Source organism: Dendrobates tinctorius, unplaced genomic scaffold, assembly GCF_039654945.1.
Source record: "Dendrobates tinctorius isolate UK_male_01 unplaced genomic scaffold, ASM3965494v1 ptg000020l, whole genome shotgun sequence".
NCBI classification, from domain to species: Eukaryota; Metazoa; Chordata; class Amphibia; order Anura; family Dendrobatidae; genus Dendrobates; species Dendrobates tinctorius.
In genome coordinates, this window is record NW_027361688.1 from 22,458,274 (window position 1) to 22,484,580 (window position 26,307).

Here is a 26,307-nt window from a genome sequence, read left to right on the forward strand (position 1 = left end):
TCCGGTCCATCAGCCAATGTCAGTGGCTTGGAGGTTCACAAATCTCTTACCTTCCAGGATCCCCAATGCAGCTTTTGATTAATGAGACATCCATAAAAGTCTATGAACACATCCTGTCCATAGAGTCACCGCTCATAGAAACCCCACTTATATCAGGTGTTAGCACAACATGCAATTACAAGTCTCCCTTCGCCCTCACAGCCTCCAAAAATAAATACCGTATGTCCTACCTCTCCGTCTGTAGAATCTAGCCGCAGGTCTGTTCTGCAAGATGCTTCCAACCCGCCAGCTTCTGCATTTATCTCAATGCCTTTTGGCGCCTCCATGGTCAAGGTCCGTGTCGGTGATTCCAGCCTGATAAAGGCAGGGTAGAAATTCATTAGTGCCTGACCGTGCTTGCCAATATATACAATATACATATGCACATATACAATTGGTGAATTAAGTATTGAACACGTCACCAATTTACTAAGTACCGTAAATATATTTTTAAAGGTGCTATTGACATGAAATTCTCATCAGATGTTGGTAACAATGCATCCAATCCAAATGTATTTCATACTTCATATAAAAGCCTGTATGGAGAAACTAGTCGCAGGCATTGCTCAGGTGTGATTTTGGCCCATTCTTCCACACAAACACTCTTTAGATAATGAAGGTCCCGTGGGCTCCTTCTATGAACTCTGATCTTTATTTCCTTCCATACATTTTCTATTGGATTCAGGTCCAGTGATTGGCTCGGCCATTGTAGCAGATTTATTTTCTTTCTCTGATACTGACTGAGAAATTCCTTGGCTGTGTGTTTGGGATCATTGTCTTGCTGAATTGTTCACCCTGGTTGCATCTTCATCATCCTGGCAGCAGATTTTAATCAACAATGTCTTGGAACATTTGTCCATTAATCCTGCCTTCACTTATATGAAGTTTGCCAGTGCCATATGCTGAAAAACAACCCACACCATAATGCTCCAACCTTCAAACTTCACTGTTGGTATGGTGTTTTTGGAGTGATATGTAGTGCCTTTTGGACTCCAAACATGGTGTGTATTATGGAATCTATAGAGTTAAATTGAGTGAGAGTGCATACAGGCCATAGAGGCTGAGTGCATTACTAAGGGTATGTGCACACGCTGCGGATTCTGCTGCGTTTCCGCAGCGTTTTTGGCTCTGCAGAAACGCAGCAGATTTTGCTGCGTTGTACAGTACCTTTATTTCCTATGGAAATAAAAAAAAGCTGTGCACATGCTGCGTTTTTTTCCGCGCGGTTTTGCTGCGGTTTACAATCCGCAGCATGTCAATTGTTTGGTGCAGAAACGCTGCGGTTTTACACCTCATCCATTATGAGGTGTAAAACCGCAGGGCAAAACCGCAGAAAAAACGCAGATAATCCGCAGAAAAACCGCAGCACTTTGTCCTGCGGATTTCCTGCGGTTTTCTCTACAAAATCCGCAGAGACTAAAAACTACGTGTGCACATACCCTTATAGCTTTCTTTGAAACAATAGTACCTGCTGATTCCAAGTCTTCCTGTAACTCTCCACAGGGGTCATTAGCTCTTGGACAACTCTTCTAAGGAATCCTTTTACTCCTCTGTCTGAAATCTTGTGAGAAACACCCGGTCCTGGCCGGTTTACGGTGAAATTATGCTTTTTCCATTTCCGGATTATGGTCCCAAAAGTGTTCATTGGATCCTTCAGTAGTTTAGAAATTCTGCAACCCATGACATCAACATGTTTTGCAACAATAAGGTAGCGAAAGTTTTGAGACAGCTCACTGGTTATATCCATCATGAGATGTTTCTTGTGTTGCACCTTGATAATGAGATTTTTTTTATATGCCATCAGTAGAACCAGCTGATATTATTTGTCACTAAGTGGCAGGATTGCTTTCTAATTACTGATAGATTTCAGCTGGTGTCATGACTTTCCATGGCTTTTTGGACCTCTCTTCATGTGTTCAATACTTTTTTCCTGTGTCATTTCTCATTATTACATATAGCTTAATTTATGGACATCTAAGCCTTGATTTATTTGCCTGTGTGGATTGGAAGGGTTGTTATCAACATCTGGTAGGAATTTCATGTCAATAGCACCTTTAGAAATATATTGACTTTTAAAATTGGTGACAAGAATTGACCAACAATGGATGTCACCATTCCTTTTGTCAATCAGAGGTATCCCCAAACAGAACTGATTGGACAGTGGGAGTAGGAACACAAAGTTGTTAATTTATTCACACTTTTCCAGGATGAGTAACAAAGGACCAACCCAACAAAGAAAGGATGTTCCTGAATTGTAGCTTTACAAGGCACACAAATAGTTACCACAACAGACATGTCAGGAGAGATGACAGGTCTTTTTTCATCCAAAATTCACCAAATATTTGTCACCTGGCTTCAGTGAGAAACCTGTGTACTGTAGATGTAAGAGCGAGAAATTGCCATGTAATTATTATGTACATCATGTACGAACGCTGAAGTCCTTGCTACAGAGAGGCAAGTTCAAAGCCCATGTTCTCATCTTGTACTCTGATGTTCAAAGGACAAGACCATTTGTATCCCTGTTAAGTTGCCGGGATCAGTGGAGATACTCGCACTGTAATCTTCACTTTATTTATGAGCTTGTGAGCGACTTTCCCTTGTGAGAAAAACACAACATTTAACACGATCTTTTATCAAGTCAAAGTAACGAGGCTCTGGTCTGTACTCCGCTATCTCCTCCACTGGAGGCTGCGCGCTAATTTACATCAGTGACACAAAGGCTCAGAGTGCGTAAAGAGTGAGGCCGGAATGTGGACGAGATTGGAGAGAGCCGCTCCTGATACATAGGGGGTGCAGGAAGCGATTATTACACATTTATCCATAAACACTCTGCTGACAGCACTGTCATTTGGGGCACTCTACTGGCATGGTTGATTGTCGGGGCGTTCTCCTGTCAGTACTGTTATTGGGGAATTCTGCTGTAAGTACTGTTAATTGAGGCATTCTGCTGACAACACTATTAATTGGAGCACTCCATCGCCAACACTCTTAATTGGGGCACTCTACTGACAGGGTTGTTTATTAGGGCATTCTGCTGTCAGTACTGTTATCTGGGGCAACCTACTGACAGCAGTCTTAGTTGAGGAACTCTACCTACATCATTGCTTAATAGGGCATTCTGCTGTCAGTACTGTTTATTTGGGAATTCTGCTGTTAGTACGGTTAACGGGGACACTCCACTGACAGCACTCCTAATTAGAGCACTCTACTGACAACACTCTTAATTTTGGCACTGTACTGACAAGATTGTTTACATTAGGGCATTGTGCTGTCAGTACTTTTAAATGGGGCAACCTACTGACAGCACTCTTATTTGGGACACTCTACTCCCAGCATTGCTTATTGGGGCATTCTGCTGTCAGTACTGTTATGGGGCACTCTACTCCCAGCATTGCTTATTGGGGCATTCTGCTGTCAGTACTGTTATGGGGCACTCTACTCCCAGCATTGCTTATTGGGGCATTCTGCTATCAGTACTGTTATGGGGCACTCTACTCCCAGCATTGCTCATTGGGGCATTCTGCTGTCAGTACTGTTATGGGGCACTCTACTCCCAGCATTGCTTATTGGGGCATTCTGCTGTCAGTACTGTTATGGGGCACTCTACTCCCAGCATTGCTTATTGGGGCATTCTGCTGTCAGTACTGTTAATTGGGGCACTCTACTGACAGCACTCTTAATTGGGGCACTCTACTGACAGCACTCTTAATTGGGGCACTCTACTGACAGGACTGTTAATTAGGGCATTCTGCTGTCAGTACTGTTAACTGGGGCAACCTACTGACAGCACTCTTAATTGGGGCACTCTACTGACAGCACTCTTAATTGGGGCACTCTACTGACAGCACTCTTAATTGTGGCACTCTACTAACAGAATTGTTTATCAGGGCATTCTTCTGTCAGCTCTGTTTATTGGCGATCTCTGCTGGCAGTACTGTTTATTGGGGTGGCCTCACAGCATTGTTTATTGGGGGCATTCTGCTGGCAGATATTATATATTAGATCACTACTGCCATTATTATTTATTGAGGAATTATTGTTCACTGGGGACCTCTGATGACAATACTGCTTATTGAGAAATTCAGCTAAAAGTACCGATTACTGGGGTATTCTTGTGGTGGTACTGTTTATTGGGGCACTCTGCTGGCAGTGATATTTAATGCAGCATTCTTCTGGCAGTGGTGTTTGCTCAGGTGCTCTGCTGATTGTTTACTGGGGCATTTTTGTGGTAGTACTGTGTAATAGGTCATTCTGCTGGCTGTAGCCCATGATGGGCGGGGAATAGAGCTGGAGTGACGGAGGCTTCGAATTCAAAAGCTGATTTCTCAGTAACGCAAAAACGGACTGGCCATGTAAAAGGTATTGCTAGACTTGTATTTGAAGAAATAGTTTGGAGGGAGCGAGGGGTGAAATGTTACATGAAGGTTGCCCTGTAGAGATCCAATACAATGACTTGAAAACTGTACTAGAATCATCCTTCCAAAAAACAGCGCCACACTAGAAAACAGATTGCATATGGTATTGCAGGTCCTGTTCACTTTAAACAAGCTGAACTACAATGGCTGCTTGTGGAATAAAGCCGTTATGATTTTTTTTTAATACTGCACAACCCTCTTAAATACCTCAAGTGCAGGATATATCTTCCCCAAGCTCCAGTTATTAAATCATTTCCCCACTGAAAACTAACGTACATAATGAAAAGTTGTCATATTGAAAAGAAGCGACCCGCGGGCACAGAAACCATGCTGTAATAACTGCTGGGTAGATTTTAGAATAAGGCCGGGGTCACACTGGCGAGGAATACGGGAGAGTGAGAGGCGCAAAAAGCACGCATTAGACACGGACAAATGATTTTCTATGGGGTCACTTGCACCAGCCGTATATTTCTCATCCGTATTCTATGCTCCGTGCCACTCGCAGCATGCTGTGATTGTCAGCGTACTACGCCCGTAGTACGCCAATGCAAGTCTATGGGTGCGCAAAAAATACGTATTACACACGGACCACACGTGTGACTTGCGAGAAATACGCACCAGGTGTCTTTTAGCAAAGCCGGCAATTCAGTGCGCGATACAGTAAACTCACACTGACAGGTTTAATAAAGAAATGAAAGAATAGATATATACACATAGAATACATATATATATAAATATATATATACACGCATTCTATGTGTCTATATCTATTCTTTCATTTCTTTATTAAAACTGTCATAGGGCTCCATTATATGTCCATTTTGCAAGCCTGCGAGAAAATCTCACCATACGGATGCCATACGGATTACATACGGATGCTGACATGCGCAAAATACACGACCACACCTTGATTACGGATGACATACGGAGCACTGTTTAGGGGTCTGTCATCCGTATTACGCATGTAAAATACTGACCGTATTTTGCGCAGGTTAGTGTGACTCCAGCCTTAGAGTTATTTTACATTGTTGCAGCTTTCATCAGAAAGCTTTCCATATATATATAGGGATGACAAAAAGTGTTGGCACCCTTGAAATTGTTCCAGAAAATGAAGTTTTTCTCCCAGAAAATAATTGCAAATACACCTTTTGTTACACACATGTTTATTTCCTTTGTGTGTATTGGAACCACACAAAAAAAACAGAGAAAAATGGCAAATTGGATATAATTTCACACAAAACCCTGAAAATGGGCTGGATAAAAATTGTCACCTTTTCAAAACTGTGGTTAAACAACTTTGTTTCAAATTTATTAAAAGACCAATGGATGATGCTATCTATGCCATGTTTCATCTCTATAGAAAGGTAAAATCGTGATAGGAAACATGACCAAGGTATCTCTCGCCTGGGACCTTCAGGGTGAAGATATACTGAAGGTTCGTGATCTCATAAACTTCTAAAATAGCTAGCACATCGTGCAACCAGCCCCCATATGAGCACACCAAGGGGAGATATGTAGGTGTAACCTTGATCTAATAAAAATCAGAGTTTGGGTTTTGGTCTTTTGTCAGTCCTGAAAGGTACAGCTTGATGTGGTTCTGTCCGTTTTCCTAAGGAGTATCTCCCTCTGCTAAGCTGCCCCCAGCTGTTATCTTTGACAGTCCACATAAAATTGTGCTTGACACAGTTATGACTAAATATTTAATAAGAGACATATCATGCACCAAACCTTTGTGACATTCATATTATTTTATTCCAGCTGCACAAACTTTTTTGTGACAGACGAGCAAAATGGCTCCCACTCCCTATCCTACCAGGAAATTTCCTTTTGTGACTGTATTAATAAGTATAACAAGATTCCTACTGTGCAGATCAAAAGAATGGTGGTGATAAAAAGAGCACGTTTCTTAGTACTAATTAGATCAAATTCATTTTATGAGTTCCCTTGCGTCTATAAAAAAAAATCATTTTTTTCAAACAAAAAATGGAACCTTATACGGACCACCCATCTGCCCTTTAAAGGGATTATATCATCCCCAAAATGCATCTTAAAATAGCTGTACAGTGATATAGGGGACTTAGCCCCTACTAAAGTCACACTAGCGCTATACAGTTTAGTGTTACAGTGTCTGAGAAAAATGACTTAAAGTGAATATTTCTACGCAGATGCGAGATGTCTCACGACGATGTGGGTGACACGGGAGGCATCATCCATGTCAATTAAAGAATGAGGATGTCGAGCAGCAGTTGGGGGGGGGATTGGTGGGAGACAGTTCTCCATTTCTTCAACTTCAGGAACCGCCACACACACATTAGGGGACATCAAATTCGTTTTACAATAAAGAAGTTTACTTCACTGTCTTTTTTATCATATCGAAACATGCAGTATTTGGCACAAACTTTTCCATTTTCAGAGTCCATTACACAGCATGTTCTGATGTTCGCTCGCCCTGAGCGATGCCTTTCCTCACTGGCATCTCTGACCCCTGGGATACTCCGTCTGGGTCTGCAGCTTCCATGAGTGTCGTCTCAACTCCCTTATACGATTCCCTGCCTGACTTTCACTCCTAGGAAGATATTAAGGCACACTTCTCAGTGCCTCAGTTGGACCGTAGGCCCCAGATGTTCCAGGAATGTCCACTCCGAGTTTATGGCTGATGTCCTCTTGCTGCTGAGCAGCTTGTGCTGCTCGTGCCCTCAGACCTCTAACTACTACTCTCTCTCCAACTAATCTCTTACTCTCCCTCCACTAGCCAGGTGTTCCTCTTGTTAATTGCCCTGCCCTTCCCATACTGGGTCTGTTCCTGAACATGTTACCTGTTTCTATCCTAAACCTGTCTACTCCCTGAACTAATTGTGCCCACCACTGCATTATACCCAATCCTATCTGATAGCTAAATCACAACCTATGTCCTATGCACTAATCTTATCTTTTCCCTATATCTAATACATTTATCAGAACACACTGAGTCATCCACATATTATAGCAATATATTACCTGTGCACCTTGGTGACTATAAGGTTCTATGCAATATAAAACACTTTTTTGTATACACAGGTAAAAACCATTTCTCTAATCAAGGTAGAAGCACATGACCATCCCGGTCACCCACTTACACACTGAGACTGTGTGCACGCCTGGGCTCAGGCAACGTCAGTGCCATACGCAAACATGCACCCTGAGTTCAGGCAGTGCTTGCTCTGGGCAACCTAAGGCTGTCAATTAGAATTGAGAGATGTTCCCAAAATGAAAATTGAGAAGTAACGGTGCACTGAACCCCTCTTATTTGCAGCACTGCACTACTAAAATATACAGTGCAAATTATATTTTTAGGGGCAAAGTTCCTCTTTATCATTGTATTGCTAGATTAATATGGGCGGCCCGGTGGCTCAGTGGTTAGCACTGCAGCCTTGCAGTGCTGGGGTCCTGGGTTCATATCCCAACAAGAACAACATCTGCAAGGAGTTTGTATGTTCTCCCCGTGTTTGCGTGGGTTTCCTCTGGGTTCTCTCGTTTTCTCCCACATTCCAAAGACATCCTGATAGGGAATCTAGATTGTGAGCCCTAATGGGGACAGAGATGATAATGCATGCAAACTGTAAAGCGCTGCGGAATATGTTGGCGCTATATAAATAAAAAGATTATTATTTATTATCAATAATATGCATTGCGAGGCTGGCAGATGTAAGGTTTATTCTACAAAGCCTCATAATTTTTACTTACAATTTTTGTATATTAAAGCCTGGGAAAGGGCATTTTCTTAAAAATAAGACCAGCGTGTCTTTAAAATCTCCTCGTATCAGATGTTGTCATCTGTGCGGGGCAGGAAGCTATCAGAAATATGGGGCAGCATGATGGTGCCTGTCGCTGCAGTTCTAGCTTAGAATCATAGAATCGTAGAGTTGGAAGGGACCTCCTAGGCCATCTGGTCCAACCCCCTGCTCAAAGCAGGATTTGCTAAATCATCCCAGACAGACGTCTGTCCAGCCTCTGTTTGAAGACTTCTATTGAAGGAAAACTCACCACCTCTCGTGGCAGCCTGTTCCACTCATTGATCACTCTAACTGTCAAAAAGTCTTTTCTAATATCTAATCTGTGTCTCCTCCCATTCAGTTTCATCCCATTGCTTCTAGTCTTTCCTTGTGCAAATGAGAATAAAGATGATCCTTCTACAATGTGACAGCCCTTGAGATATTTGTAGACAGCTATTAAGTCTCCTCTCAGTCTTCTCTTGTGCAAGCTAAACATTCCCAAATCCTGCAATCTTTCCTCATAAGACAGGATTTGCAGACCGGTCACCATTCTGGTCGCTCTTTTCTGAACTTGCTCCAGTTTGTTGATGTCTTTTATAAAATGTGGCACCCAAAACTGGACACAATATTCCAGATGAAGTCTGACCAAAGAGGAGTAGAGGGCTATAATGACTTCACGTGATCTAGACTTTATGTGTTAGGGCTGGCAGAACGCACAAAATTATAAAATAATAGTAGGTGCATTTGCAGCCCAGGGTCCACCGTGCAGAGGTGGTACACTGCTGCTAAGTAAAGGTGGAAGTATAAAGCGGTGTGGGAAGGTCACACGTGGGTTAACATCAGCCAGTGTGAACAGCAGCGACTCTGTTAACTCACAGAGCTGCACTACCGCTGAACATAAACACCGGAGCCTGTTTAACTCACAGAGCCCGGCCAAGAAGCGCACAGAAAGCGGTCACAGAACCCTGCCCCAAGGACATGGGGCCAGGGTCCCTCTAGACCTTCTGAACACGCGGTGTCGCAACTGTCGACGCTGGTATAGACGCTGACTTCAGTGTGTAAAGCACGTGCACTGTGGCGTGCCGAGCCACTTGTGGAGACCAATGCCTGTCACTGACTCTGACCTGCCTACACCTAAGCCTGGGCACTTAACAGGCTAGGCTGCACAACACATGCGTACCAAGGGTAGGGGTTCTTAATGAGTCATTCACCAGAGACATTCATACATGCAAATGACACACACTCTTGATAAGTCAGCTAATGCAGTCTATACTAGCGCATGGCCGAGTGGCCATGCAAACCTTTTATAGCCGCGTGCTTCAGGGACCTTCCTGGCCTTTCGGATGGACCAATCCTAGCTGGAGAAGGACCTGAGCACGTGACCTTCGATCTCCAATGGGAGATCACACCATGGGCATGCTCAGTGGACCGCAAGGAGGACTTAGTCCCTGAAGAGACTCGCTGCTGGCCAGCCTGCGTTGCTAAAGGTGGACCAGAGGTGGCAGCAGCAAGCAAACCCACAGTGCTCGTCTGAGCAGAGCGCTAGGAACGATGAGTCTGTTGAGCAGGCTCCTCTGCGGCCGAAAGAGAATGGGAGACTACCGAGTGCAAGGCTCGGGATTCCTGCTGTGCAGCAGCAGAAACCCGACGCCTAACATTACCCCCCTCTTAGGGCCCCCTCCCCTCTGAGCCTCGCTACGCTCAAATTCCGCAATAAGGAGCGGAGTGTGGATGTTCTCCACTGGCTCCCAGATCCGAGCCTCTGGACCATGACCCTTCCAGTCCACCAAATAAAACTATTTACCATGCACCACCCTGCGTCCCACAATGGCATTGACCTCAAACTCGTCCGAAGACAGGTCTGATGTCCCGGCAGATGACTTGGAGAACCGGGACATGTGAACAGGTTTAAGGAGGGACACGTGGAAGGCGTCAGAGATAGCCAAGTGCAGTGGAATGGCCAGACGATAGACCGCAGAGCTGATCCGCTCGAGGACTTTAAAGGGCCCAATGTAGCGAGGAGCAAACTTAGTGGACTCTACTTGCAGCCTGATGTTACGAGCGGAGAGCCACACTAAGTCGACAGGAGAGAAGGTTGGAGCAGGACGCCGATGTGCATCCGCGGAGGACCTCATTCTCTCCTTAGAGGCCCGAATGGCAACCTGGGTGCGGTCCCAAATATCACGTGCCTCCACCGCCCAGTCTGCCACCCTAGAGTCGGTGGACGACACGGGCATGGGCACGGGGACACGAGGATGTTGGCCATAGTTAAGGAGGAATGCAGTCTGGCCGGTGGAATCGGCCACAGTGTTATTCAAGGCGAATTCTGCCCACGGCAACAAAGATGCCCAGTCATCCTGCCTGGCCGAGACAAAATGTCGGAGATATGTGACCAGGGTCTGGTTGGCCCTCTCTACCAACCCGTTCGTCTCGGGATGATAGGCCAAGGAGACATTCAGCTCAATACTGAGCAAGCGACAGAGCTCTCTCCAGAAGCGAGACGCAAACTGGGGACCCCGGTCACTAAGAATCTTGTCTGGCATGCCCTGTAAGCGGAAAACATGTTTGATGAATAGCACTGCTAATCCCGGTGCGGAAGAGAGAGGCACCAAGTGCAGAATTTTGGAAAAATGGTCGGTGACGACCCAAATAACTGTGCTGCCACTGGACTTGGGTAGTCCCACCACAAAGTCCATGCCAACCATCTCCCAGGGCCTGTCCGCCACCAGTAAGAGGTAGAGTAACCCAGCAGGTCGTTGCCGGGAAGGCTTACTCTTGGTGCAGGAGACGCACGCCTCAATGTAGTCTTTGACGTCACAAGCCATATGCGGCCACCAGTACGTCCTTGCCAGAAGCTCAACTATCCGCTTAGTACCAAAGTGTTCACCCACCCTGGATGCGTGAGCCCAAGAAAGGACCTCCGGACACAAACAGGCAGGAACAAAAGTCTTGCCCGGGGGTACAGAATCAAGGGCGACCGGAGCCACTGTCCTCAGACTCTCAGATGGTACGATTAACCGAGGCTCCTCCTCCTCCACTTATAAGATGGAGCAAGAGAGCGCATCGGCTCGGACATTCTTCTCATCGGAAAGGAAATGTGTGGTGAAGTGGAAACGGGAGAAGAAGAGGGACCATCGAGCTTGGCGAGAATTTAATCGTTGGGCGGTTTGGAGATAGACCAAATTTTTGTGGTCAGTGTAAACTTGGAAGGGATAGCGAGCCCCCTCCAGGAGGTGTCTCCATTCAGAAAAGGCCAACTTCATGGCTAGCAACTCCCTGACCCCAATGGAATAGTTCCTCTCCACCGGCAAGAAGGTCTTGGAAAAGAAGAAGCAAGGATGCTTCCGACCTTGAGCATCCTGGAACAGGATTGCTCCAGCACCGACGGACGAGGCATCCACCTCTAGAATAAACGGCTTATCCACATTGGGGCAATGTAAAATGGGAGTACTAGCGAAGTGAGACTTGATGGAGGGGAAGGCCTTAGATACCTCCTCTGACCACACTTTAGGATTCGCTCCCTTCTTGGTGAGGGCAACCAAGGGAGCTACCAAAGTTGAGAAGTGCGGGATGAATTGGCGGTAATAATTAATAAATCTCATAAAGCGCTGCACCGCTTAGAGGGAGTTAGGCTCCTGCCAATCCATTACCGCCTGCAGTTTGGCAGGATCCATAGCCAACCCCTGGGCTGAGATGATACAGCCCAGGAAAGGCAAGGACTCCTGCTCAAACACGCACTTCTCCATCTTGGCGTATAGGGCGTTTGCCCGTAGGAGATCGAAGACTTTGCAAACCTCTCTCCGGTGGGATTCCATGTCTGGAGAGAAGATGAGAACATCGTCCAGATAGACCACCACCGAAGAGGAAATCATATCTCGAAAGATATCGTTTACGAAGTCTTGAAAGACAGCCGGGGCATTACATAGGCCAAAGGGTATGACCAGATACTCATAATGGCCATCCTTGGTATTAAAAGCCATCTTCCACTCGTCTCCCTCACGTATGCGTATCAGGTTGTACGCTCCCCGCAAATCGAGTTTGGTAAATTCTCTTGCTCCCCGCAAACTATCGAACAGCTCCGATATCAGGGGCAGAGGGTACTTATTCTTAACAATGAAGGCGTTAAGACCCCTGTAGTTGATGCAATTCACCGCTCTTCTTCTGCACAAAGAAGAATCCCGCCCCTGCTGGTGACACCGACTTCCTAATAAATCCCCTGGCCAGGTTCTCCTTGATGTATTGTGACATGGCCTCCATCTCGGGAAGAGACAGGGGATACACCCTACCCCAGGGAGGCTCTGCACCAGGCATGAGGTAGATAAGACAGTCGTAGGGGCGGTGCGGCGGGAGAGTCTCTGCCGCTCTCTTGGAGAACACATCTGCGTACTGCTGATAGTGTTTAGGGAGCGAAGAGAGATCTACAGGAGCCGCAGTGAAAGCAACCTGAACGCAGTCGCTCAGACATCTACCCTCACAAGACTTACTCCAACTAAGAATTTTCCCCGAGGACCACTCAATATGGGGAGAGTGGCAGTGCAACCAGGGAAGTCCCAAGAGAACCTGATCGATACCCTCGGGCATAATAAGGAGGGACACTGTCTTGTGTTGGGACGGAGACAGTGAGAGTCTTAATGGAACAGTCTGATGAGTAATCTGCGAGGGTAATGTCGAGCCGTTCACCACTCTGATGGTGACCGGTTGAAGTAACCTGGCCAAGGGTATCGTGTGCTGAAGAGCGAAGGCTGAGGACATAAAATTACCCTCCGCTCCAGAATCCACGCAAACCTCCACCGCCAGAGTGGAGAAACCGAACTCCAGCTCCCCCTTGAAGGTTAGCTTGGAGGAAAATGGTGTGGAGTCACGTGACCCCTCTGCTGTTGCCACTAGACGCGGGCGTTTCTCCGAGCTCTGTGGGCACCTATTGGCAACGTGACCAGACTGTCGGCAGTAGGAATGAGCTTTGGAGGTTCGAGCAGGGCAGAACTTAGAGCCCGTGCGAGGCAACTCCATAACCACCGACTCGGACGCTCGATCGGGTGGCTCCAGAGGCTTAGAGAAAGTTGGAGCCAACCTAAACCTGTCTGGACTGGGAGCGCTCCAACCCCCGCTCTAGGAAGCGGAGATTAATGCGGGTGGAGATGGTAATAAGCTCCTCCAGAGTACCGGGAACCCTCCCGAGTGGCCAGAGCATCCTTAACGTGGTCAGCCAAACCCCTCCAAAATATTGGTATTAGGGCCTTATCCGACCACTCCAACTTGGAGGCCAGTGTCCGAAAACAGATGGCATACTGGCTGACCGGGGACGAACCCTGTGTCAGGGCCAACAGCTGGAGCGCAGTATCGTGTGTGACCCGTGGTCCCAGAAAAACCTGCTTCAGGGAGCCTAGGAACTGAGAGGCTCTCTGAACCGTGGGGTCACCACGTTCCCACAGTGGGGTGGCCCACTCCAGAGCCCTGCCAGCCAGAAGGGAAACGATGAATCCGACCTTAGCCCGCTCAGAGGAGAATCGCGTGGCCAGCAGCTTTAACTGAAGAGCACACTGGCTGATGAATCCCCTACAGGAAGCACTATCGCCCGAGAACTTCTCGTGCAGTGGGAGGTGGGATAACATCGGTGCAGGGATGGAAGTGGGAACACGAGAAACAGCCTCCGCGGCTGCCTGAGCAGCAGCCGCAGTAACATTCGCAGCTGAGGTTGAACGCTCGAGAGCCGCCAACCTGCCCCCCAGCTGCCGACTGTGCTGCAGTAGTTGCTGTTTATCCGTCATTACTAGCCAGACCCTGGCGCTAGTATGTTAGGGCTGGCGGAACGCACCAAATTATAAAATAATAGTAGGTGCGTTCGCAGCCTGGGGTCCACCGTGCAGAGGTGGTACACTGCTGCTAAGTAAAGGTGGAAGTATAAAGCGGTGTGGGAAGGTCACAAGTGGGTTAACCTCACCCAGTGTGAACAGCAGCGACTCTGTTAACTCACAGAGCTGCACTACCGCTGAACATAAACACCAGAGCCTGTTTAACTCACAGAGCCGGCCAAGGAGCGCACAGAAAGCGGTCACAGAACCCTGCCCCAAGGACACGGGGTCAGAGTTCCTCTAGACCTTCTGAGCGCGTGACATCGCAACTGCGGACGCTGGTATAGACGCTGACTTCAGTGTGTACAGCACGTGCACTGTGGCGTGCCGAGCCACTGGTGGAGACCCATGCCCGTCACTGACTCTGACCTACCTGCACCAAAGCCTGGGCGCTTAACAGGCTAGGCTGCACAACACATGTGTACCAAGGGTAGGGGTTCTTAATGAGTCATTCACCAGAGACATTCATACATGCATACGACACACACTCTTGATAGTCAGTTAATGCAGTCTATACAGTATGTCACGATCCATGTTGGATTGTGACAGATTTAGCACAAATAACCTTTTTTTTTCCTTTAAACCTTTGGCTTAAGGTTAGTTTGGCCCCCGGTGGCCGCTGGAGTTATTACACTGTAGTTGCTATAGTTCTGGTTTTGTCCCCGGTGGCCGCTGGGGTTATTACATGTAAATTACCAAGCAGGTGTGATTACCCTGGCTCCTACCTATAAAGGAGTATCAGGTGTTCTCAATCACTGTTGGTGATATTATTCATTCCCAACCAACCTTGGTGGAGAAAGGAGCTATTGAGGGGAGTTCCTTGCAGCTCAGCCAGCACTTGGGATTAACAGCTATTAAGGTGGAAGCTGTATCCGGGTGCCGTACTCTGTTGCATGGAGCAATTGCAGCAGAGCAAAGATAAGTTGTGTGTTTTCCCTGTTTTGTTGTATTTTCCTTGTGTGTATTAGTACAGCGGTGGGACTAGTGACTGCACCATCCAGTTCACTAGTAAAGGATAGGTGGAGGGCGAGTTAGGGATTGAGGTATCCTGCTTGGCGACAGGTGAAGAGCCTGTATAGGGAACGTTAGGAGTGTGCAGGGATACTGCCTCAGGGGAGTGCAGGAGGTCTCCACATCCCCGTTCCCTATTGCAGGGACCCACCATTGTAACTGTTTCCCCGGTGTTCCCCTTGTTTGTCCTGGTTTGAGTGCCGTCCTGTGGGTCGCGGCACAGAGGACTGGTCACTGTGTGACACTATACTAGGGCATGGCCGAGCGGCCATGCAAACCTTTTATAGCGTGCTTCCGGGACCTTCCTGGCCTTTCGGATGGACCAGTCCTAGCTGGAGAAGGACCTGAGCACGTGACCTTCGATCTCCAATGGGAGATCACACCACGGGCATGCTCAGTGGACCGCAAGGAGGACTTAGTCCCAGGAGAGACTTGCTGCTGGCCAGCCTGCGTTGCTAAGATGGACCAGAGGTGGCAGCAGCAAGCAAGCCCACAGTGCTGGTCTGAGCAGAGCGCTGGGAACGACGAGTCTGCTGACCAGGCTCCTCTGCGGCCGAAGGAGAACGGGCGACCACCGAGTGCAAGGCTCGGGATTCCTGCTGTGCAGCGGCAGAAACCCGACGCCTAACAGTATACTACTGCTAATACATCCTAGAATTGCATTTGCCTTTTTTTGGCTGCTGCATCGCACTGTTGACTCATATTCAGTCTGTGATCTATTAGTATACCCAAGTCTTTTTTACATGTGCTGTTGCTTAGCCCTATTCCACCCATTCTGTATATGCTTTTTTCATTTTTATTGCCCAGATGTAGTACTTTGCAATTTCCCTGTTAAAAACCATTCTGTTAATTGCTGCCCACTGCTCCAGTTTATTTGTATCTTTTTGAATCCTCTCTCTCTCTCTCTTCTCTAGTATTAGCTATGCCTCCAAGCTTTGTGTCATCAGAAAATTTAATCAGTTTACCCTCAATTCCTTCATCTAATTTGTTGATAAAGATGTTGAACAATACAGGGCCCAGGACAAAGCCCTGAGGTACCCCACTTGAGACATTCTTCCAACTGGATGTGCAGCCATTTACGACCACTCTTTGGGTCCGATCACTAAGCCAGTTATGAATCCACCTAACAGTTGCCTTGTCCATTCCATACTTAGCTATTTTTTCAATAAGGATTGTGTGAGATACTTTGTCAAATGCTTTGCTGAAGTCAAGATATACTATATCTACAGCATTTCCCTGATCCACCCAATTAGTGATTCTGTCATAGAAGGAAATTAAGTTAGTCTGACATGACTTATTAGTTACAAACCCATGTTGACTGTTTAATCACTTCATTCTTATCCAGGTACTTACATACATGTTGTTTAATAATTTGTTCAAAGATCTTTCCTGGTATAGAAGTCAGACTCACCGGCCTATAGTTGCCAGGGTCCACCTTCTTTCCCTTTTTGAAGATAGGAACAACATTTGCTCTTCTCCAGTCTTCTGGGACTTCTCCTGTTCTCGAAGAATTTTCAAAGATTATGGACAGGGGTTCAAAAATTTCTACTATTATCTCCTTCAGTACTCTGGGGTGTAATTCATCTGGACCTGGAGACTTATATTCATTTAGGTTAGCTAAGTGTTTCCTCACTATCTTTCTGTTTATAGATATCCTGGATTCTTCTATTCCCTTAATAGGACAGTGAAGAACAGTTGATGTTACATTTCCTTTCTGAGAGAAAACAGATGCAAAATAGGAATTTAAAAGTTCGGCCTTCTCAACATCCTGTCTTACCATTTCATCATTTTCATCCTGTAAAAATCCTATAGCATCTTTGACTTTTCTTTTACTTTTGACCTATCCCCGTATATTGCTTTTGACGTCTCTTGCAAGCCTCAATTCATTGTCAGATTTAGATAATCTGATTTGTGCCCTGCAAGTTCTGCAGACAGCATTATATTCTTCTTTAGATATGCCTCCCTCTTTCCATTTTATGAACATTTCTTTCTTCCTTTTTAGTATGTGCTTAAGTTCTGTGTTCATCCATCCTGGTTTCCTTAAATGCTTCCTATTCTTCCCTCTTCTACTCTTAGCATCAAATCCAATAAAGGACAAGATCTACACAGCGTTTTCTCGCCCTGCCTTGTCCACACCATACATGCCAAAAAATGATGCCAGAGACAGGGAATTCATTGGGAAACTATCTGAGATACAGTGTATGTGTATATATATATATATATACACACACACACACAAACACACACACTTTACAGCTTTCTGCCCATCAGAAATAATCCCATGGTGGCTCTAATTATTTTTTCAAATCACATATAGATATGTATAACACATATAGATATATACAGACAGACAGAGTCATTTATTTCCAAACAATTAGTGAAATTACACATTTTGCTATACACATATTTATTTCCTTTGTGTGTATTGGACAAACACAAGGAAACAGCGAAAAAAAAAGGCAAATTGGACATAGTACCACACAAAACCCCAAAAATGGGCCAGACAAAATAGCTGGCACCTTTCCAAAATATGGGTAAACAACTTTGTTTCAAGCATGTGATGCTTGTTCAAACTCAAATGTGGCAAGTAACAGGTGTGGGCACTATGAAAATCACACCTGAAACCAGTTAAAAAGGGGAGAAGTTGGCTCAATCTTTGCATTGTGTGTCTGTGTGTGCTACACTAAGTAAGGAGAACAGAAAGAGGAGAAGAGAACTGTGAGAGGACTTGAGAACCAAAATTGTTGAAAAATATCAACAATCTCAAGGTTACATGCCCATCTCCAGAGATGTTGATGCTCCTTTGTCCTTGAAGCGCAACATAATCAAGAAGTTTACAACTCATGGCACTTTAGCTAATCTCCCTGGACATGGACAGCAGAGAAAAACTGATGATAGGTTGCAACGCAGGATAGTCCGGATGGTGGATAAGCAGCCTCAATCAAGTTCCAAAGAAATTCAAACTGTCCTGCAGACCCAGGGTGCATCAGTGTCAGAGCAAACTGTTTGTTCACATTTGAAACACTATGGCAGGAGATCCAGGAGTACCCCATGACTTACAGAGATATAAAAAAGCTGACTGCAGTTTTCCAAAATTTACACAAGCCAAAATCCTTCTGGGAAAGCGTCTTCTGGACAGATGAGACCTGTCATGTCCGCCATGTCTGTCATGTCTGCCGTGTCTGTCATGCCACAAGATGCCTGGAGCAGTGTGCACACGCGCCTTACCTCATGGCTGCACGCTGTTGCTGGGTAATCATCCGTTTCTGTCTGACTCTGCAATCCGCTGTATTCCTGGAAACCCCTGATCATGTGACCCTTCCTATGTTCCAGTCCTGCTCTGATTCTGCAATCCGCTGTATTCCTGGAAACCCCTGATCATGTGACCTTACCTATTTTCCAGTCCTGCTCTAATTCTGCAATCAGCTGTATTCCTGGAAACCCCTGATCATGTGACCTTTTCTATGTTCCAGCCCTGCTCTTGTTCTGCAATCTGCTGTATTTTTGGATCTCCCTGATCATGTGACCTTCTCTATGGGTCTACCCAGGCTGTTCTAGCAATGCTCTCTGTGATCCTGGAGGATCTGAACTCAAAGTCCCTCCCTGGTCCTGACCCGGAAGTACTGGTGCTATATCAGACCGCCCCTCCCTATGGTCAGGGCCTGAGTATCGTGTTGCTTCCCTGCATGGCTGTTTGGTCTGCTCTGTCGCTCCCTGTATTCTGTGCCCCTGCACTCTGCCCTGTCGTGCATCTCTGCACACGCTCTGTGCTTGTACTCTGCCTCTTGTCTCGTGCCATGTCTTGCATTGTCTCTCGTGCCATGTTTGTCCTTGCTTTGCTTTGCCTTGTAGTACTTCCGCTGTTCTCTGCCTTAGCTTGTTTTCGCCATGTCTGGTCTTTGCTATTCTGAGCCTTGTAGTACTTCTCATGTTTCTTGTCTCAGCCTGGTTTTCCATACTCTGCCCTATGGTGCTCTCTTGCACATTTCCATGTCTAGTCTCAAGGTCCTGTCTTGACCCGGCTCTGGACTTCGGCCTACGCTCCGCTGCTAGACTCTGTCCTATCGTGCTCTCTTGCACATTTCCATGCTAGTCTCAAGGTTCTCCCTTGACCCGACTCTGGGCTTCTGCCTACGCTCCGCTGCTAGCCCTTTTCTCGCTCTGGCCCCGCTCTGTGCTTCTGCCTAGGTTCCGTTCCTTGCTTTGTCCTCTCCTTTCCCTGTCTGGTTTTCCCTTCCCCTCGTCTTGTTGTTTCAGTACCGACCTGTTGGTCGCGTCACACAGGACAGTGTCACGTGTTGTCTTGTTGTTTCAGTACCGACCTGTTGGTCGTGTCACACAGGACAGGCATACGTGACAGATTGCCCCTTTCCCGCCTCCTGTGCCTTAGTCGTGCCGCATGCTTGTGTCTCAGCCGTGTGCACTGGCCAGTGAGGCGTGTCTCCTGCCTCGAACCCTGGCGTGGCTCCAAGCACGCACCCTGCCTCGAACCCTGGCGTGGCTCCTAGCAGGCACCCTGCCTCGAACCCTGGCATGGCTCCTAGCACGCACCCTGCCTCGAACCCTGGCGTGGTTCCTAGCATGCACCCTGCCTTTGAACCCTGACCCTGGCGTGCACCTCTGCACGTGCAGGACCCTGTCTTGTTTGTTGAACCTGACCCTGGCGTGCCCCTTGGCATGCGCAGGACTCTGCCTTGTACCTTGTGCCTTGGCGTGTCTCTACACACGCATCCTGTCTTGTTTGTTGAACTCTGAACCCTGGCGTGTCCCTTACACACGCACCTTGCCTTGCACCTTGCTTTAAACCCTGGTGTATCCCCTACACACGCACCTTACCTTGAACCCTGGGCGTGTCCCCTACACACGCACCCTGTCTTGCACCTTGTCCTGGATCCTGGTGTGTCCCTAGCACTCACCCTGCCTGAAATCCTGCCTTGGACCTCGGCGTGTTCCCTAACACGCACCATGTCTGGAGATCTGTCGTGCCTCCTTGCCTGAACCCTGGTTTGCCTGCCGGATACCCGGAACCTGCCGATCGCTGCCAGAGATCGTAAGCCTGATGACTGCGGCCTGATGTCCGGAGCTGATGTCCGCAGCCTGATGCCCTGATCATGTCGATCGTTGCCAGCTGTCCTGAGTCCGATGCCATTGTGCTTTTGCCTGTACCCAGGCGTACCACCTGGTACATACCATGCTATGGACCTTGGCGTGCCCACGCACGCACCTTGCCGTGTTTGCTTGTTCTCACCTTTTGCACTGAATGCTATCCTGAAGTTTTCTTAATGAAGATACCTTGAACTTATGTCTTGTCTTGTTTTGCTTCCTGCTTCCCTGGTCGTCAGACACTCACATAGTGTCCCCCTGAGCCGGCCGTCTGGTCCAAGCAGTCGTGGTGGCTCACCCCCTTGGTCTTGCCCCCTGACACTCCCTGTATAGGGGGTGGTTTCTCACAAGGTCAGCTCGCCCTCGGTGGGTGGGTGCCACAACCCAGAGGGTCCACTCAAAAAATCAGCTCAGCAGAAGCTGAGTCCGTTACAAGACCAAGATACAGCTATTTGGTAAAGCACATTATTCTACTGTTTACCAAAAACTGAATGAGGCTTACAATAGAACAAACTACCTACAGTCAAATATGGTGGAGGGTCAAATATGTTTAGGGGTTGTTTAGCTGACTCTGGCACTCAGAGCCTTGACTTTGTGCAAGTTATCATGAAATCTGAAGATACCAAATGATTTTGGGTTGTAATGTAGTACCCAGTGTCAGAAAGCTGGGTTTGCATCCTAGGTCATGGAAAGTAAGGACAATAACCCCAAATAAACTTAAAGAAGCCCCCAGAAATGGATGGAAACAAAGCGCTGGAGAGTTCTGAAGTCGCAGCAATGAGTCCGGATGTAAATCCCATTGATCACCTCTGGAGAGATCTTAAAATTACTGTTGGAAGTAGTCGCCCTGGAGCAGTTTGTAAAAAAAGAGTGGTCCAACAATCCAGTTAACAGATTTAAGAAGCTTGTTGATGGTTATAGGAAGCGAATGATTGCAGTCATTTATTCCAAAGTGTGGGCAACTAAATATTAAGTTGAGGATGTCAACAATTTTGTCCGGTCCATTTTTGGGGTTTTGAAATTACGTCCAATTTGACTTTTCTTCTTTGTTGTTTTGTGTAGTTCCAATACACACAAAGGAAATAAACAAGTGTATAATAAAAAGGCCATGTTCCCACGTTCAGTATTTGGTCAGTATTTTACATCAGTACTGTATTTGTAAGCCAAAACCAGGCGTGGAACAATCAGAGGAAAAGAATTATAGAAACACGTCACCACTTCTGTATTTTTCACCCACTCCTGATTTTCATCCACATAAATACTGTTGTAAAATAGTGACCGAATACTGATTGCATTATGTTTCTGGGAGAAATACTTACCGTATATACTCATGTATAAGCCGTGATTTTTAGCCCATTTTTTGGGGCTGAAAGTCCCCCTCTCGGCTTATAGGCGAGTCATATACCAGGGGGTTGGCGGGGGAGGGGGAGCAGGGGTGTCAGAGACCATACTCACCCCTCCTGGCACGTCTCTGCAGCCCCTGCTTCTCCCTCGGTTGTCTTCTTCCTGCGTTCAGCGGTCACGTGGTACCACTCATTAAACTCATGAATATGCGCATATTCATGAGTTTAATCAGCGTCCCCGCTGAACGCAGGAAGAATATGACCGAGAGAGAAGCAGGGGCTGCAGAGAAGACCTTGCGCCAGGAGTGGGTGAGTATGACGGGGGCAGAGCAATATTCACCTGTCCCCGTTCCATCGCCGTGCATCGCTGTGTCTCCCGGGTTCTCCTGCTATGACGTTCAGCAGAGGGCACGATGATGTAGTGCCCGCCCTCTGCTGAACGTCACTGCAGAGACCCGGGAGACAGAGCAGTGGACGGCGATGGAACGGGGGCTGGTAAATATCGCCAGTGTCGGGGGCTCAAGACACTGGCACCTGGCCCCTAGCGACAGAGAGGTGAGTATGTCAGTTTTTTTTTAAGTGCAGCAGCAGCGGCAGCAGCAAATAAGGGGTATTTATGGAGCATCTTATGGGGCAGCATATTATGGGGGTATTTATGGAGCATCTTATGGGGCAGCATTAACCCTTGTGCAGCAGCATATTATGGGGGGGTATTTATGGAGCATCTTACGGGGCAGCATTAACCCTTGTGCAGCAGCATATGGGGGGTATTTATGGAGCATCTTACAGGGCAGCATTAACCTTTGTGCAGCAGCATATGGGGGGTATTTATGGAGCATCTTACGGGGCAGCATTAACCCTTGTGCAGCAGCATATGGGGGTATTTATGGAGCATCTTACGGGGCATTAACCTTTGTGCAGCAGCATATGGGGGGTATTTATGGAGCATCTTACGGGGCAGCATTAACCCTTGTGCAGCAGCATATGGGTTTTTTTTTATCTATGGAGCATCTTCTTGGACCACCATTAACCCTCGGCTTATACATGAGTCAATACGTTTTCCCAGTTTTTTGTGGCAAAATTAGGGGGGTCTGCTTATACGCTGGTCGGCTTATACACGAGCATATAAGGTAATTTCTTGGAACAATTTCAAGGGTGCCAGTTTTCTAAGTAAATATATTTCTAACAATGCTATTGACATGAAATTCCCACAAGCCGTCGGTAACAACCCATCCAATCCACACAGTCAAAGAAATCACCACAGATGTCCATAAATTAAGTTATGTGTAATAATGAAACAGGGAAAAAGTATTGAACACCTTTAATTAAACTTATTTAACACTTCGTACACAAGCCTTTGTTGGAGATAACAGCTTCAAGATGCCGTCTGTACGGAGAAATTAGTCGATATCATTGCTCGGGTGTGATTTTGGCTCATTGTTCTACACAAACACTCTTCAAATCCTGAAGGTCTCGTGGGCTCCTTCTATGAACTCTGAGCTTTAGTTCCTTCCATACATTTTCTTTTGGATTCAAGTCCAGTGATTGGCTCGGCCATTCTAGCAGCTTTATTTCCTTTCTCTAAAACCAATTGAGAATTTCTTTGGCTGTGTGTTTGGGATCATTGTCTTGCAGAAATGTCCACCCTCTTTTCATCCCCTGGTAGATGGCAGCAGATTTTTATCAAGAATGTCTTGGTACATTTGTTCATTCATCCTTCCTTCAATCATATGCAGTTTGCCAGTGCTGTGTGCTGAAAAACAGCCCCACACTATGATGATCCCACCACCATACTTCATTGTTGGTATTGTATTTTTGGGGTGATATGCAATGCATTTTGGCCTTGAAACATGGTATGTATTATGGCATCCAAAGAGTTTAAGTTTGGAATCATCTGACAAGACTATTTTCCAAATATTTCACAGGCTTGTCTAAATGTTGTTGAGCAAAATTTAAATGAGCTCGAACGTGCTTTTTGATCAGCAATGGCGTCTTGCGTGGTGAGCGTGCATATAGGTCATTGAGGCTGAGTGCTTTACTTATAGTTTTCTATTAAACAATTATACCTGCTGATTCCATGTGTTTTTGTAGCTCTCCATAGGTGGTCGTTGGCTCTTGGACAACTCTTGCGATAATTCTTTTCACTCCTATGTCTGAAATCTTTCAGGGAGCATCTGGTCTTGGTCTTTTTATGGCGAAATTATGTCCTCAACAGTGATCACTGGAACTTTCAGTAGTTTTGAAATTCTTCTGTAACCAGTGCCGTCAGTATATTTTGCAAATATCAAAAGACTAACCGTCACTTCCTAAACAGAAAACAGGTTATACAGGTGCTTACTAAGAGTAGCCATCTCCATATATAACCAACAAATAAAGCAGCACTCTGTAGCGCTATAGCCTGCAAACATGTTTGCAGGCTATAGCGCTAAACAGTACTACTTTATTTGTTGGTTAGATCAGCATGTTTTTCAACAGTAATGTTGCAAAGGTCTTGGGACAGCTCACTGGTTTACCCATCATGAGAATTTTCTTGTATGACACATTGATAATGAGACATCTTTTTACAGGCCATCAGTTGAACCAGCTGATATTTTTTACTAAGTGGCAGTATTTCTTTCTCATGATAGCGTTCAGCTGATGTAATGACTTTCCATGTTTTTTTGCACATCTCTCTCATGTGTTCAATGCTTTTTCTATGTGTAATTTATCACTATTACATATAACTTAATTTATGGACAAATATGGTTTAATTTCTTTGCTTGTGTGGATTGGATGGGTTGTGACTGACATCTGGTGAAAATTTCATGACAATAGCACCTTCACAAATATATTTTCTTATCATAGAATCATAGAATGTTATAGTTGGAAGGGATGTCCAGGGTCATCATGTCCAACCCCCTGCTCAATGCAGGATTCACTAAATCATCTCAGACAGATGTCTGTCCAGCCTCTGCTTGAAGACTTCCATTGAAGAACTCACCACCTCTCGTGGCAGCCTGTTTCAATCATTGATCACCCTCACTGTCAAAACATTTTTTCCAATATCTAATCAGTATCTTCTATATGTTGGTTTCATTCCATTACGTCTCATGTTTCCATGTGCAAATGAGAATAAGGATGATTCCTCTACACTGTGACATCCCTTCACATATTTGTAGACAGCTATTAAGTCTCCTCTTAGCCTTTTTTTTACAAGCTAAACATTCCCAGATCCTTTAACCATTCCTCGTAGGACATACTTTGCAGTCCGCTCACCATCCTGGTAGCTCTTCTCTGAACTTGTTCCAGTCTTTCAATGTCTTTTTTAAAATATGGTGCCCAGAACTGGACACAGTATACCAGATGAGGCCTGACCAAGGAGGAGTAGAGGGGAGTAATTACTTCACATGATCTAGATTCTATGCTCCTCTTAATACATCCTAGAACTGTGTTTGCTTTTTTGCTGCTGCATCACACTGTTGACTCATGTGTGATCTATGATCTTTTAATATACCCAAATCTTTTTCACACGTGCTGTTACTTAGTTCTATTCCTCCTATTCTTTAGATGTAATTTTCATTTTTCCTACCCAGATGTAGAATCTTGCATTTCTCTCTGTTAAACACCATTTTAAGAGTTGATGTCCATTTTCAAGCTTATCTAGAGCCTTCTGAATCCTTTCTCTTTAATCTCTAGTGTTAGCTACCCCTCCTAACTTTGCATCGTTTGCAAATATGATTAGTTTACCTTCAGTTCCCTTATCTAGATCATTTATAAAAATGTTGAACATCACTGGGGCCAGGACAGAGTCTTGTGGTACTCCATTTGAAACACTCTTCCAATTGGAGGTGCAACCATTTATCACTACTCTGAGCATGATCACTAGGCCAGTTATGAATCCATCTAACCGTAGCCTTGTCAGTCCCATACTTGGTCATTTTTTCAATTAAGATAGTATGAGATACAAGTGCTTTGCTGAGGTTGATATATACTATGTGTACCGCATTTTCCTGATCCACCCAGTCAGCGATTCCATCACAGTAGGAAATTAGATTTGTCTTATATGACTTGTTTGCTACAAACAACAAGCACTGAATCATACTCTTAGTCTTTACAGTTATACAGTGCATAGCAAATCTTAAAACATGCATAAAACAATAAAGATGGTTGCAGGCAACAGCTTAAAGATAAAGGAAGCAGTGCTGCAGCATATAACATACTCAAAATACTAATGTAATCCCCATAGTAGGGGCATTAAAAAAGCACCCAAGAAATGTCCAATTCCAAGGACTGTAGGCTCAGTGGTCGGTCAAGGAAACTTTACAGATGAAAGACATATCATGCTTACTTCCCTTCAAATCGGAAGATATCCAGCAGTGCCATCACCAGAAATGGAAGCAAGCGGTATCACCTAGCTACACTCATCTACTGTTTGAAGACGTCTGGCCAGAAGTGGTCTTCATGGAAGAGTTGCAGCCAAAAAAACATATCTTTCACATGGAAATAAGGGCAGTATGCATGAGAACATAGTAATAGTGGGGCAGAAAACTGGCAGCAGGTGCTCTGGGCTGAGATATCAAAATGAAATATTTGGCTGTGACAAAAGACAGTTTGTTCTAAAGAGCAGGAGAGTGGCACAATAATAAGTGTCTGCAGGCAACAGTAAAGCATGGTGGAGGGTCCTTTGAAGTCTTGTGCTGCATTTCAGCAACTGTTTGGGGATTCGGTCAGGGTTAATGGTGTTCTCAATGCTGAGAAATACATCCAGATACTTATCCATCATGTAATACCATCTGGTTGGCTCCAAATTTAT

The 26,307-nt window shown here is 45.9% G+C and overlaps 1 protein-coding gene across 2 annotated transcripts in view; it reads right to left on the minus strand.

The window, feature by feature from the left end:
- SGCD (sarcoglycan delta) overlaps positions 1 to 26,307 on the minus strand; it is a 636,458-nt gene that overhangs the window by 8,374 nt on the left and 601,777 nt on the right. For both annotated transcript variants that reach the window (XM_073567884.1, XM_073567885.1), the window contains one exon: positions 231 to 354. In XM_073567884.1, the coding sequence (XP_073423985.1) occupies positions 231 to 354 (124 nt within the window). The remainder of the gene's footprint in view (positions 1 to 230; positions 355 to 26,307) is intronic.